We start from the raw sequence: 13,624 nt of genomic DNA, 5'->3' as shown, positions 1-13,624 counted from the left end.
TGCCCAGCAGCAAGACCTGTCAGCAGACACTGACCAATGTTTCTGAATCAGAATTACTGCAGTACCAAGAATTAGAAAGCCTATATCTTTGAAAACAAAATCTGATATTTATTAAAAGTCTGAAACTGATTAGTCACAAAATGTACACCGTATTCATTATATTGTTATATTGTATTTATATTGTATATTGTTAGGACCCCAAAATAGGCCCAAAATAATCAAGAGTCAAGGAGATGCAGGAAATAACATTCAAGTTTTTGATAAACAATATAAATGACGATACAAAAATAAACAACAGTCTCCCCTCTAAGCTCAACCAACATTCACCGAAACCCAACAGAAATAAAAACACGGAAACAGGACTACCAGACCTGTCAAAAATCACAAGGAACTTAAAAAATCCAAGTGAAGATCACTCCCCACCGTTTAACATGTGCTCAGCCTCTTTTCACCTCTCTTGGGCCAAAGGAGTCTAAACCCACGGCTCAGAGCTCGATGATTTATCTCCGTGCTAAACAAGGGAATCGCTGAGCGAGGCTCCTTTCATTTCAAGTTCCTGGTTTCCATACTTTATGGGTGACTCCTTTCACCTTTGACATGTCAGGCTTTTTTGCAGTCGTGGCACATTTGATTAAATATCCAAAACACTGACCATTCATTTTTAGAAGATTAACCGTGTGGCGTTTTAATCTGTGGGTTTTCCCGCAGCTTGAAAGGAATTTGTGATGCAATTGACCTGAAATTAGAGGGAATACCAAGTTCAACCAGACACTGTAAATCCTGCACAGCATTACTGTCACCTCTTAAGGACACAAGCGCTTTCCCATCGTCAGCTTTCACGGCTGTCCAGTTCAATGCCTTTTCCAAATATGATGCCTTTTTCAAATGTCTGCATATAAGATTGGTTTCCAGTACTGTCATCTGCTGTGACGGCTAGTTTTTGGTTCTTGCTGATATGGTCGGTAATTTCTATTCATATACAACAGCGTTGAGGTGACCATGCATCCTGTTTGCTGGGGGCTGCGTGGATTGAGAGCAGTTTCTGAATTGCTTTTTTTGGGGCACCGCACTCACTTGCATCAACTATAAAGAGATACCTCAGTATCTGAAAAGACTGTTCTTTCGTTTGTTAGCTTCCAAATAAGCATTCAATCCATTAAGTTGATTCCACCATTTGCTCTTTCATTTCAAGGCTTTGGAGAAGTACAGTAGCAGCCGATGATGCAATGTTTATTTTACAGCTCCATTCCTTTGGTTTTTAGTGTCACTTGAACTTTCAACTTGCAACTGCTTTATTTTACATGGCGACCCGTAAAAGTTGATCAGTTCCACCTCAAAAGATGTGTTTGACCATTTATTCTTCTTCCACAAAACGTGTAAATGGAACCAGTTACAAAATCATGAATTGGGGTGTGTGAATACAGTCAAGTGGAAATATTCAAACCCAGGCTCGTCCCAGACTTGGTCTTGATTCACACCTGACGTATCCGTCAGAGATAGTTTGCACAATCCTTACGATAAGCCATGAGTCATCAACGAGTCATGAGCACCGTATCTTTATTATCAAGTTGCTCCGGCAACTTCACCACTTATGACACACTGGCACACCTGAAGCAGAGCCAAGTATTCCTCAATCCATCGTTTCCATAACAAGTCGAACAGCTATTAGACTTGTTCCCTGTTGGAAATACAAAATGTACCTAATGAAGCAGAAGTTAAGGGGTTAGTACTTCTAGTGCTTTCTCAGGATCAGTGAATGCTCTCGCTGATGAACATTTAAAAGAGAACACCAGTCTTCTTCACTATACGTCCTTGCTTAACTGCAAAGGGTCCAACATAATCAACTTCAACACCAGTGACTGCAGCTCATCTGGAGAAACTGTCATGAGGTAAATCTGCCATCTGCTGGTGACTTGGTGCTGCATGCAGTCGCCAGCAGACAATACACTCGGACAGGATGTTCCTTATAGCCTCATTAGCACCAGGAATCCAATCTCCGCAGTCTCAATAGCTTGTGGTTCCGACCACAGCGCGGTGTACTTGTTGAAGAATAAAGTCAGAAATGTGAAGGTCTTTTGCCAATATGGCAGGATCTTTAGATTCTTCAGGTGCTTAGATTAATTGTTTTCTGTGCATTTGCATGCTCCTTGGTTTCTCCTGAGAAGTGCTTTGAGGATTCTAACCAGGCCTCTTTACCAGGCCTCAAGGATGTCGGTCGTTTTTTTGTAATTCATTTATTTTTAGGTTGTGCGTTGCAAACATTGTTTATGCTTTGTTGACGAGACCAACCTCTCTCCCTTCTCCTCATTCAACCCTGTAACCTCCAACCACCTGAACAGTTCCCACTAGTGGCAAAAGAAGCTACCAGATCATACACTTAACATAACTTTAGATATTAAATATGAACACAAGAGGATAGACAGCAATTCAATATCATACTAAAATTATTGTATAATTATGTTATAACCTGTGTTTAGTTTACATCACCCAAGTTCACTCTTACATTATAAATAAATATATATTTATATTGTTATGACGTGTGATCTTGGGTAGTATAGTAGTTTTCTTTAAAAGAAACAGTCAGTTCCTTCCCTCCATATACAGTAAAATCCAATGTCCATGTCTTTTAATGACATATGTTTGAGTTTGAGTAACTTGACACAAAAGATTATTTTTGTCGGACTTAAAATAAACAGTCAACAATGATTAAAGGTGGGGAGATACTGTATCTGTGAGTAGCATGTGTCACACAGGTCATTTAGTCATATGACACAAATCACATGATACGTAATAAACAAAAAACGACTTCTCGCATCTGATTGGCTGATTCTCCACCACGCCTCGCTCTGATTGGTTGGGAGACGATGTAAACACGTGTTTGCGGTCAGTTTATGATTTCAGTGTTTTGCACTGAAGGCTTGTGCTTTTGTGTTGTTTGACTGCTTTATTTCCTGTATTTCTGGTCTCGCAGTAGAAACGATGCGTTGGTTCGTCGCAGCTGCTCTTCTGTGGGCCTTCACAGGTAAGACACACCGTTTAATTTGCCGCATCGTGTCTCCAGTTTGCTCAGTTACAAGCTACGGAAGCCGCTAAAGTATGCGTTTGGTGTTATCACAAAGTGTTTCATGCTCGCTATCGCTCAGGTTGCAAACGGGTTAAAATAACAGCAGGGGCGAGTATATATTAAAGTCTACAAGAAATCAGATGCTAAGGAAAGTATATATTCTGTCTCCGATACGTGCTGGTGAATGCACAATGCACAGACTGTCGTACCAAGCTCGAGGCAAAAATCAGTCAGTTTAAAGTTGACTTAATTATCAGGGTAGTTGGGTGCATCCTAAAATAAACCTTATGGTGCCGAACGAAACTATAGAAACTACACTTTGATTCGGTATACATGCAACACACCTTACTGCACACTTTAATGACTAAACTATAGCTCTTTGTCATAAGCCCTTCTGTTATATCGTGACTCCTGCAGTGGTGACCGAGCTAAACACTGAGGATTTATGTCGGTCAGTTGCTTATCTGCTAGGACTATGTTAAGAATAAAGTATTTACTATATTGCCACACTGTCTTACAGCTGTTTGCTTTGACACGTAAGTGATATTGACTCACTGTTGGAGCAAATGACCAAAGTCCTATAAGTAGATCGATAAAGTCAACAAGGATGCTGAAAATGTAGTTTTTGTAAAGCACCAATTCAACACTTTTTTTTTTCAGCTACAGAGGGAAAAGCTGTCCCTTCCCCTCCAAGTTTTGGGAACAGCTATCACGTCAAAGGTAAGCGGTGCAACATTCAATTACACGTTAAGACCTCTTTTTATCCCTCATATTTGAAATGGATAAAATATAATTCCCATTTGCATTGCAGGAGTGATCTCTCTTCCCTATGCTGAGATCAAGGAGCCATTTGAGGCCTGGTTCGACCTAGCGGCTAAATCCAGCCGAATAGACTACTACCATGGTAAGAAAGCTCCTGACTTGTGTCCGTTTCTCTTCAACCCGACCCTGTGGTTTCCCTGCTCGTCTGGATTAATGGTGTGAAACTGAGGACCTGCTGTGTCAGACCAAAGTCACCAGAGCGAAACATAAACTCAGCACTCTGTGGAAACAAAAACAGCATAAGCATTTTGGAGGAACTTATTGTTGGCTCATGTTGCCGTACATACTCATGAGTTAGGTCATGCGTTTAAGCAGATTTTGTGAACTGTCTTTTGTATCCGTACCATGCTCGGGAAGTAAATGATAAATTGCTCAGTTAGAAGTGTTAACATTTTGATTTGACCTCATGAATGACTGTTGCAGCAGCATACATGTTTTCTATTAAAGTTCTAGGTGCTTTGAACACATTTTATTTTCATAAACCCAGGTTCTGTCTTTGGCTATAAACTTCCCTACATTATCTACTGTCAAGTTAAAGATATGTTATAACTGTTTGCATAAATGTATTTATCATAACCAAAGCAAATGCATATTAACACGATAATAAGATCTTCCCCAGAAAAGGGTAGAATATCCACAATATTGCCTAGTCGGTGCTCTGATGTAACCAGAGCCAGCTGTGGGATGTAGCCTTTATTTGCTCTGATAAGAAATGATGAATGTCTCGTTAATTCAGAACGCCTCAGCAGACTACCTTTTTAGAACAACATTATCTGAACATGCACTGAAAATAATGTGTTTAACTTGTTGTAATGCAAAAAATGCACTCTGTAACATTATATTGAGTCGCACACTTCAAGTAATTAAATAAAGCTATCACTGTAAGTACAGTAATATATGTCTTTATGAAATTGCACATTGATGTTAAAGGAGCTAATAATAGTGTTATTTTTCTCTCATTGATCATCAACAGGCCAGGTGTCGACCTACCAGTTGGGGGCGGAGCTGCCGTGGGGCGTTTCCTATAAAATCACTCCTGCGACCACGGAGAAGCAGCAGAATATTATGAAGTGTTTCCAGGCCAACGGGACGAAGGAGGAAGTCGTTTCATCGCAGGCGGCGCTGCCCGACGTTCAAGGCTTCCAGGTGAGACGGTGTAAAAGTGCTCTGATGTATTTTAACATGGAAACACAGTTATTGCATTTTATTGAAGTTGGTCTCTTCTTTTACACTGCAGCCTGAGTGAGCTTTAAGCTCACTGTGCTGCTGACTCTTTCAGTAAACTTACGGCCTTGCATCGATGCAAACTCAGTGACGTTGAGGACTGAGGGACAAAGATTCTACATAAATATAGAGCAGTTTACATCCTTTGTAAAACGGGACACGTAATGTAGAAGAAACATCTTTATTCATCCCAAAGGAAATTCTTATGCTGGAGACCGCTCAAAGGTCAAACAGAAAAATACAAAAAACAATACAGTTAAAATATTATTGTGTATAAATAAATACTAATTGTATCAGAAGTAATATTTACACCAGTACAAAACAGAATGGCACCAAGAGTAAGATACATTCACTAAAATAATTCAGCTAAATAAAAAATTACATGATCTTAAAAAAAAAAAACGGTACAAATATAAGTACACAAGAAGTAATTGTAACATATGTGCCGAATGGAAAGTAATATTGTGCATGATATTGAAAAATAATCCAAACTTGCATTGCACATGATACTGAAATGTTGAAAAAAGTAATCTTGCACATGATTTGGAGCAGGCCTTCCTCCAAAAGGGCAGGAATTAAACAGTTTTTGGGTCACTGGTGGAATTGACAGTTTATGGAAACCGTGTGCCACATTTCAACCATACTGACATAAATAATGATGCCATAGTTTCACATTTAATCTGATTATGATATATTTCCGTCAAGGGAAAAATGCTCTCATTTTCTGTCTTCTCACAAGTGAAAATGTCGTTCTCCCTCATAGTTCCTGAAGATGGAGTATTTCAGCGGTTCCCTGTGTGAAGTGTGGCAGAACGTGACCTCTGTGGGCTACAAGAAGAACACCTACACGCTGTGGGTGACCCGTTCAGAGCGGGGCAAGGACGAGCCGGCCACACCCGTCCACTACGAGATGTTGGGTTACAACACGCTGCTGGGCTCTCATTACGACAAATACCTGGTGGACTACAAAGAGTTCAGCACTCGCGTGGACCCCAAGGCCTTCGATCTGCCTGAAGGTTTGTGCGCCGCTTTAGGTGCAAGACGACTTAGCAAAGTTGATAAAGTTGGGTAAACGTTTCATTCATTTCTTCTCCTACAGGGATGAGCTGTGGTGGGTTTCCTGGTCCAGGAGTGGAGCACCACATGTTGGCCAATCCGATGAAGGATCTCATCCACACCTCGGCGGCGGGCCACTCGCAGCGCATCTTCGACCATTTCAAGGACAAGTTTCAGCGTCGGTACAGCGACGAAAGAGAACACGAGAAAAGGGAACACGCGTTTGTTCATAACCTCCGGTGAGCGGAACATTAAATACTGATACGATTACCAGTGAGAGCTTCTCTTAAAGCTGCTTTATAGCAGTTCAGCGTAGATGGATATCTGACGGCTGTTTTCTTGTAGCTACGTCCACTCCAAGAACAGAGCAGGGCTGCCCTTCGCTCTGGCTCTGAACTCTCTGTCGGATCGAACCATGTCTGAGCTGACCACCATGAGGGGGAGGAAACAAAAGAAGACCCCAAACAGAGGGCTCTCTTTCCTCTTAAAGGATTACGAAGCGGTGACGGTGCCCGAGTCGCTTGACTGGAGGCTTTACGGTACGTATATGCAATAAAAAGTCAAACAAAGATGCATATTCCCGGCAGGACATCACAGTATTTTGACTCTGCTCTTGCAGGTGCCGTGACCCCAGTGAAGGACCAGGCCATCTGCGGCTCCTGCTGGAGCTTTGCCACCACTGGAACAATGGAGGGTGCTCTCTTCCTAAAGGTGAGATTAAAAACAAAATCCACATTCCAGTGTTTATCACTGGTTTATAACTTCCTTATGCTGTTTGACGCCACAGATGTTCAGTGTGGGGGTTCATCTGGACATGTTTTGGTAGATTTGCATTGCGGTTACGTTTGATCTATTGGCATCTTTAAAAATAATTAAGAAATGATATGATGCAACCCAACCTGGAGCATGCCTCCAAACACTCCCATCGGCAGGTTCATAAACGTAGCCCCTTGATAATAAAATGAATTCTGAACGCCACACTCCCAAACCTCTATGTTTTTCTGCACTTGTATTGTACTTCAGATATTTTTTCTTCAGTGACTAATCTGAGTGATTTATTATCTATATTGTTTTGCTCTTGTCTTTCAGACGGGCTCCCTGCAGGTTCTGTCTCAGCAGATGCTTATCGACTGTTCCTGGGGTTTCGGCAATAACGGCTGTGACGGCGGGGAGGAGTGGCGAGGATACGAGTGGATCATGAAACACGGAGGCATCTCCACAACAGAAACATACGGCGCCTACATGGGAATGGTGAGTTATTTATTTACCACCTTTTTAAAATATTTTTACTCTGATGGCATTTTGTCTCTCCTAGATTAAGGTCTGACGTGATGCAACAAAGCTCAGTCGGACATTTTTAAAGGCGCTATAAACGATGTATAGCGAGGGAGAGCGACTTCACTCTCTGCTCCGTTGGAAATTACTATTTATTTATTTTTTTAAACCGCTAGAGTTACAAGTTCCTATGTGAATATTGTCATATCAGTCGTTACTTTCCTTCAAGAGACGGATTACAGGGTTTAAGTTTCCGCTTTCCCCTCTGAACAGAATGGATTTTGCCACTTGAACACATCCGAGCTAACGGCACAAATCCAGAGCTACACCAACGTGACCTCGGGAGACGCCGAGGCCCTCAAGATGGCGCTCTTTAAAAACGGGCCGACGGCCGTCAGCATCGACGCAGGTCATCGCTCCTTCGTCTTCTACAGCCACGGCGTCTACTACGAGCCGGCTTGTGGTACGTTGGCCTCCCCCACTCGCACGTTTCACAAGCAGCGACCGGCTTTCTCACGCCATAACTCGGCATGCGTTCTTGTGCTTTTCCAGGTAATACCACCGACGACTTGGATCACGCTGTGCTCGCGGTGGGATACGGCACACTGAATGGGGAGCCGTACTGGTTGGTGAAGAACTCGTGGTCCACCTACTGGGGCAACGACGGCTACATCCTGATGTCGATGAAGGATAACAACTGTGGCGTCACCACTGATGCGACCTATGTCACACTAGTATAGCGTTGTCCTTTTCCACTATGTATAAATAGATGTTAAGGATGTAGAACACCTAATGTGGGACGTGCTGAGGTGTGGATATCAAGTCAAACTGTGCTGCTTGGTGTTAATAGTATGTTGCTGTTGAACGATGTCTGAGTGAATTAAGACGCTGCACAACTCTCACACGGAACAAGCCTCCTTTTTAAAAAAAACTTTTTTTTAAACCTGGCGCTTACAAGTTTGTTGCACATGGCTTGCAGTGCCTTTTCAGTTGTACATTTGTGACACATTTACACTTGGTCTTATACTTTATGATGTATGCATTTGAATGAAATCAATGCAATAAAAGAAAGTTTACTGTCTGCCGCCTTCAGTGACACCTTGTGATTCTTGTTAATCTAACATACTCCAATGCGCTTGTGTAACGGTGAGGCATGATTTTAAGATTCATGCTGTGGAAAAACATGTTATTTATGTTTCTAATTTCTTTGCTATAGGAATGATACATTTTGAGGAATCATAATCCTTTTGCCTGAGTGATATTCCATTATTATCTGTTTGTTTTCATTTTTTTAGCACAAGTTCATATTCACAAGACCAGCCATTTAACACTTAGAATAAAAGTAAAAATAAGTCCTAAGATCCAAGTCATAGTAAGTAATTATACATCGGTAATAAAAAGAAGTCAAATGTAATTGAGAATGAGTTTTAGCTTTGGGGGAACGTAATTTTTAGGAGACATGCAGGGTTGGTTATACAAATTAATTCAAAGTTATTTTTGATTAGATTTTAAAAGATTGTAACTCTGGAAGATACACACTTGATTTATCTAACTCGGACTGCTAAAAGCTATTAACTTTGGAAACAATTAGTCATGTATTTCCTTTTACAGAATAATGAGTACTGTACTTATTATACTTTACTTATCTTTCTACTTCTACTCCACTACATCTGAGAGGGATTTATTGTACGTCAGATAAACTTTACTACATTTATCTGACCGCTTTAGTTGTGGAGTTGAAACGATTAGTTGATTAATCAATTCATTGGCAACTATTTTGATAGTAGTTTTTCATGGTGAAACATTTTGTGGTTCAAGCTTCACAAAGGTGAAGACTTGCTGCCTTTCCTTTTATTAATACTTGACATGTATTAGTATTAAAGATGAGGTTTGGACTGTTGGTTGAGCAAAACAAACATTATAAAGGTGTTCTGGGTATTTGTGATGCCATTTCTCACTATTTTTACAAACCAAACAATCAGTCGATTGATTTCTCCAAACCTCTTCTCAGCAATTAAGGGGCACTTTTCTCTTATTAGATGTATCCTATTTATTACTTATTACTGTGTTAAAGTCTCCCGCACATATAAATATGCCTTGGGATTCTGAGCAAATTAATCTGAGTATTTTTTTCATAATACTTTAATCACTTTGTGAGGGTAAATAAACACAGATAAGTGTGGTCAGTTTGTTTTCACATATCTGTGTCCCTGATCTCCCTAACCAAGTCAAAATTGATAGAATTATGTAATAATATAGCGACTTCTCTTTTTCAAAGTAGATCGCTCTCAATCAAAAATAAAATGTCTTGCTGTCCTCTAGTGGCATCTTTCATGCAGGTAGTTTTATTTGTCCTGTTTTTTAAATATCTGTCTCCAGCCCAAAACCATTGAGGTGAATTAAATTCAGTTTGTGCTGATCACACAGCATTGACACATTTATTGCCCAAAGCAGGATAATCTACTGTTGTAATACTGTGGCATATCATTGCTCTATTTTCTACTATAAAGTAGCACTACGTGTTAACAGTATCTCTACAAAGTTTGACTTTGATTAAGTGAAGTTAAATATCTTTAGTAATTCATTTAGTGCAGATTTCGTGAACCGTAACTTCCTTCCTGGACCTTGGATGCCTCTGGTTCCACAACAGAGGGGCTCTGCTCAAGCAGATGCATCAATACATACCAAGCAAGGACGTGTAGAATATTATTTCATCCATTAGTAAGTAATATTTCAGTTTTTTGGCTGGAATGTGGTTGATAGTTTGCTGAGGCTTTGTCTGACAGTGGATTCCGTAGGTCGTAAGCTTTCCAGAAAGGTGCGCCAATCATGTGTGTCATCAAGCTATGGATAAGAAAATGTATATTTTCATAACTTGACGAGGTCACTTTCGAGTCTTCTGGAGTCTTATTTATGGTTTTGTTAATATGTATGGTTGAATTGTGTATACAAAATGGACTTATATGCTCTTGTAAGGCCAGGCTGTGCAGTTTGTTTGCTATGTCACATCAGTGGCTTTGGTATTGATTCATGGGAGTACGAGGACTGTGAGAGTGAGGAAGACCTCCTGATAAAGAATTCAGCCCCCAGCTTTGGGGGCGCTGGGGTTTATCCCATTAATAAACATATATACAGTATATACATAATCAATCAAGTTGTTGTCTTTTAATAGCTTTGCTTAGTTACACTAAGTTAGTTCCTTTTTGTGGGGTTCACCAGAGCTTTGTGTCCATTAAATCTGAATGCTCTGCTATACCAAATTGTGAGAAAAAGTGTTTCCTGTATTTTAAATACAAAATACATGTATTGTATTTTGTTACATTTTCTTAGCAGGGGAGGGGCGAAACATATAAAAGGGTGGCTTGGGGGACCTCCCAAACATTACATTCTGCAGATACATACAATGCAGCAGCTTACTGGAGGACACCATGACTATCAGAAACAAGAGGATGACAGCCCTGGAGGACATACTTGATCACGAAAGTGAAATAGAGGAGGATGTGTCTGAAGATGAAGACCTTCTTGAGGTCAATTCAGATTATAATAGTACTGATTATGAAGCATCAGATGAGGAAAGTGATATAACTGTTCTCCAAGCGAGACATTCATGTCAACATTTTTTTAAATACAGTGGTCATCCTTCCCCATTACACGTCAGCTGAGACAGTCCGCCGAAAATATTCTAAAGACAGTGCCAGACCCCACCAGGACGGCAGTGTACAAACTGAATACAGAAAGTCATTCTAGAAATGACACTATAACACTATAAATCAAAATAAATAAAGTTGACTTTCAATATAAATCCTCATTTGGCTTGATTTTGACTGAGTGGGTCATTATATGATAATGTGACTCGTTGTTAACCGCACGTGGCCATCGTGCATGGCGCTTCCAGCTAACTTCAGCTAACGTTACTCTCCCCTGCTGTTAGGTTAATTTCTTAGGCACAGCAATGATATTCCGTTACCCGGTGTAAACTAATGCAATTTATATCTAGGTTTTTCCAATGTACCTAAAAAATTGTTTGACCATGAATTGTTCATTAAAACTATAGAGAGTTATCCTAATTGAACTCTCTCTATGGAGGGGTGAATTACTCTTCCACTATATACTGATTTAAAAAATTAGTAATGGTGTTGGTCAAAAGTAAAAACTATATTTATTAGGATTTTTTGGTTTCTATCTACTTTTGGATGATTAAACATACAATCCGGGAGCAGTCTATGTCTCCTATATAGTGAAACACCGAACGAAGTTAGAAAAATAACTTTGGGTTACTTGACGTAACCCCGGTTCTTTGATAACAGAGTGAGGTGTTTCACCAACACGTCCCTCCTTGCATTGACACAGAAAGAAATCTAGGATGATTTGCGAGGGGCGGTCGACTGATAATATGAGGGGGCGCTACCCTGTCAATAGTGTCACTATGTTCTGGCCAGTCTGTCATGTTGGGGCTTTCCATTTCCATCCTGTCTTTATTTTCCTCCCGGCGAATAGAACAACGTTTTAAACAGATGCAGAGACACGAGATGTTTGTAAACAGCCGTGTCTCGGTAATGTTTACATGCGGCGGCAGTCACGTGACAAAGGTAAACTGGGACTACCAATTTTTACCACCTCGACTATTTTTAAGATCTTTGCAGAAACAACACATTTATTCTAAATCAGAATAAATAATGCGATACAATACACAGCCTGACATCAAATCCTGTATCACATGACATTCAAGAAATATGGCAGGTATCTAATATTTTGAATAATACGCAGATGTTGTCCCCAAAAGGCATGAAGTCACTCTGTAGCGATGCAGGGTGGTCACAGTACTGGAGGTGGCTGTGGATGCGGTGGGATGTGTCCAGTTGACCTATGACCTCTGATGTGCGTGTTTAACGTCACATTGCTATGAACTGTGGGTGATTCCCTTAGGCAAAGTTGGCTTCTACTGCTATATATATGTGTGTATATATATATATATATATATATATATATATATATATATATATATATATATATATATATATATATATATATATATATACAGACATATATATAGAATAAATATAGTATAACTATTTGGAAATGGCTTTGTTTCCAAGTCAGGGTCGATGTTTGGAGTCATATGGCTAATAGCCTTTGAGGATAAACATCCAGAAATCTGTTTTATCATAATTGGGCCCTTTAACTTCGTCATAATCATCAGAACCACATTTTTTCTTTTGAAAATGTAATCCAACTATTGTCTCTACAGTGCAAACACAGGAACATCTTAGCCAAAGCAGCATGACATCGCAACCCGGCTCTGAGGCTATGACCAATATGTCATATATATAAATAAATTAAAGGTGTTTATAATAATCAAGTAAAGAAAAGACTACAATTGTGAAGTTTGTCAGTCAGTTATTATCACAGCAATCTCAAAAGGAGTCAACTCTAAAACAATCAAAAGAGGCCAGGTCCTTTTGACTTGTTTTGAGCCTTAAAGACCAGCGTTGGAGGAAGTATTCTGATCCTTTACTTCACTAAAAGTAATATTACCACATGGTAAAATACAGCTTCAGCTGGAAAAAAGGGAGACGTTATGACTCAGCGAAGGCATTTATTCTCTGGAGAACAATGGATCCTCTCTTCAGTCAAGCTGGTCAAGTCGTAGGTGTAGGGCTTTTTTTTTTTTAATACTATTTTCATACAGTATATGGATGGAATAATGTTTTTATGCATAATAATCCACATTAATAATGTAACCAGGCCTGAACTGGATTAAACTAGTAAAAGCTGTGAACTATTGAAATGCCCCGGAACACGTGCAATGTAGTATTGGGTTACTTGGACGTGGGTTTCCTACGTCACGTGTGCGTTATAAAAACCGAAGCCATCGGAGCCTGGCCCTCTTCCTGTTGTGGGTGCGCGTGACGTCAGTGACGCTCCGTTCAGACCGGTTTGGGTGCTGGTTTGGGTGTCTGGACCGCAGCAGGGAGATAAACCGTCAAGACAGATGGAGTTCACCAGGAAGCAGAAGCGGAAAGAAAATCGTCGCTTTCAAATTAAAAGCACAAAATACATTGGTTCAGCATTGCCTTTAACTTTCTTTGTTATTTAAATACTTTGACTCTCTCCCCAAACTCATGCGAGACTGCACTGACCTTTCCATATTCAAATCACAAAACAAAACCCACCTCTTCAGAA

The 13,624-nt window shown here is 40.1% G+C and overlaps 1 protein-coding gene across 1 annotated transcript; it reads left to right on the top strand.

Moving 5' to 3' along the window:
- Nucleotides 1-2,979: 2,979 nt before the first annotated feature.
- LOC306748559 (digestive cysteine proteinase 1) lies at nt 2,980-8,535 on the top strand (the record flags this gene model as incomplete). The annotated part of the gene is made up of 11 exons (XM_079231739.1): nt 2,980-3,022; nt 3,725-3,784; nt 3,876-3,968; nt 4,860-5,032; nt 5,874-6,126; nt 6,210-6,405; nt 6,512-6,705; nt 6,786-6,877; nt 7,256-7,417; nt 7,715-7,904; nt 7,994-8,535. 11 exons carry the CDS (start codon nt 2,980-2,982, stop codon nt 8,179-8,181), a joined length of 1,644 nt encoding a protein of 547 aa, XP_079087865.1. The 3' UTR covers nt 8,182-8,535.
- Nucleotides 8,536-13,624: the final 5,089 nt, after the last annotated feature.

This window comes from Taurulus bubalis, assembly GCF_910589615.1.
Source record: "Taurulus bubalis genome assembly, chromosome: 16".
NCBI classification, from domain to species: domain Eukaryota; kingdom Metazoa; phylum Chordata; class Actinopteri; order Perciformes; family Cottidae; genus Taurulus; species Taurulus bubalis.
This window is presented reverse-complemented; position numbering and strand designations above follow the sequence as displayed.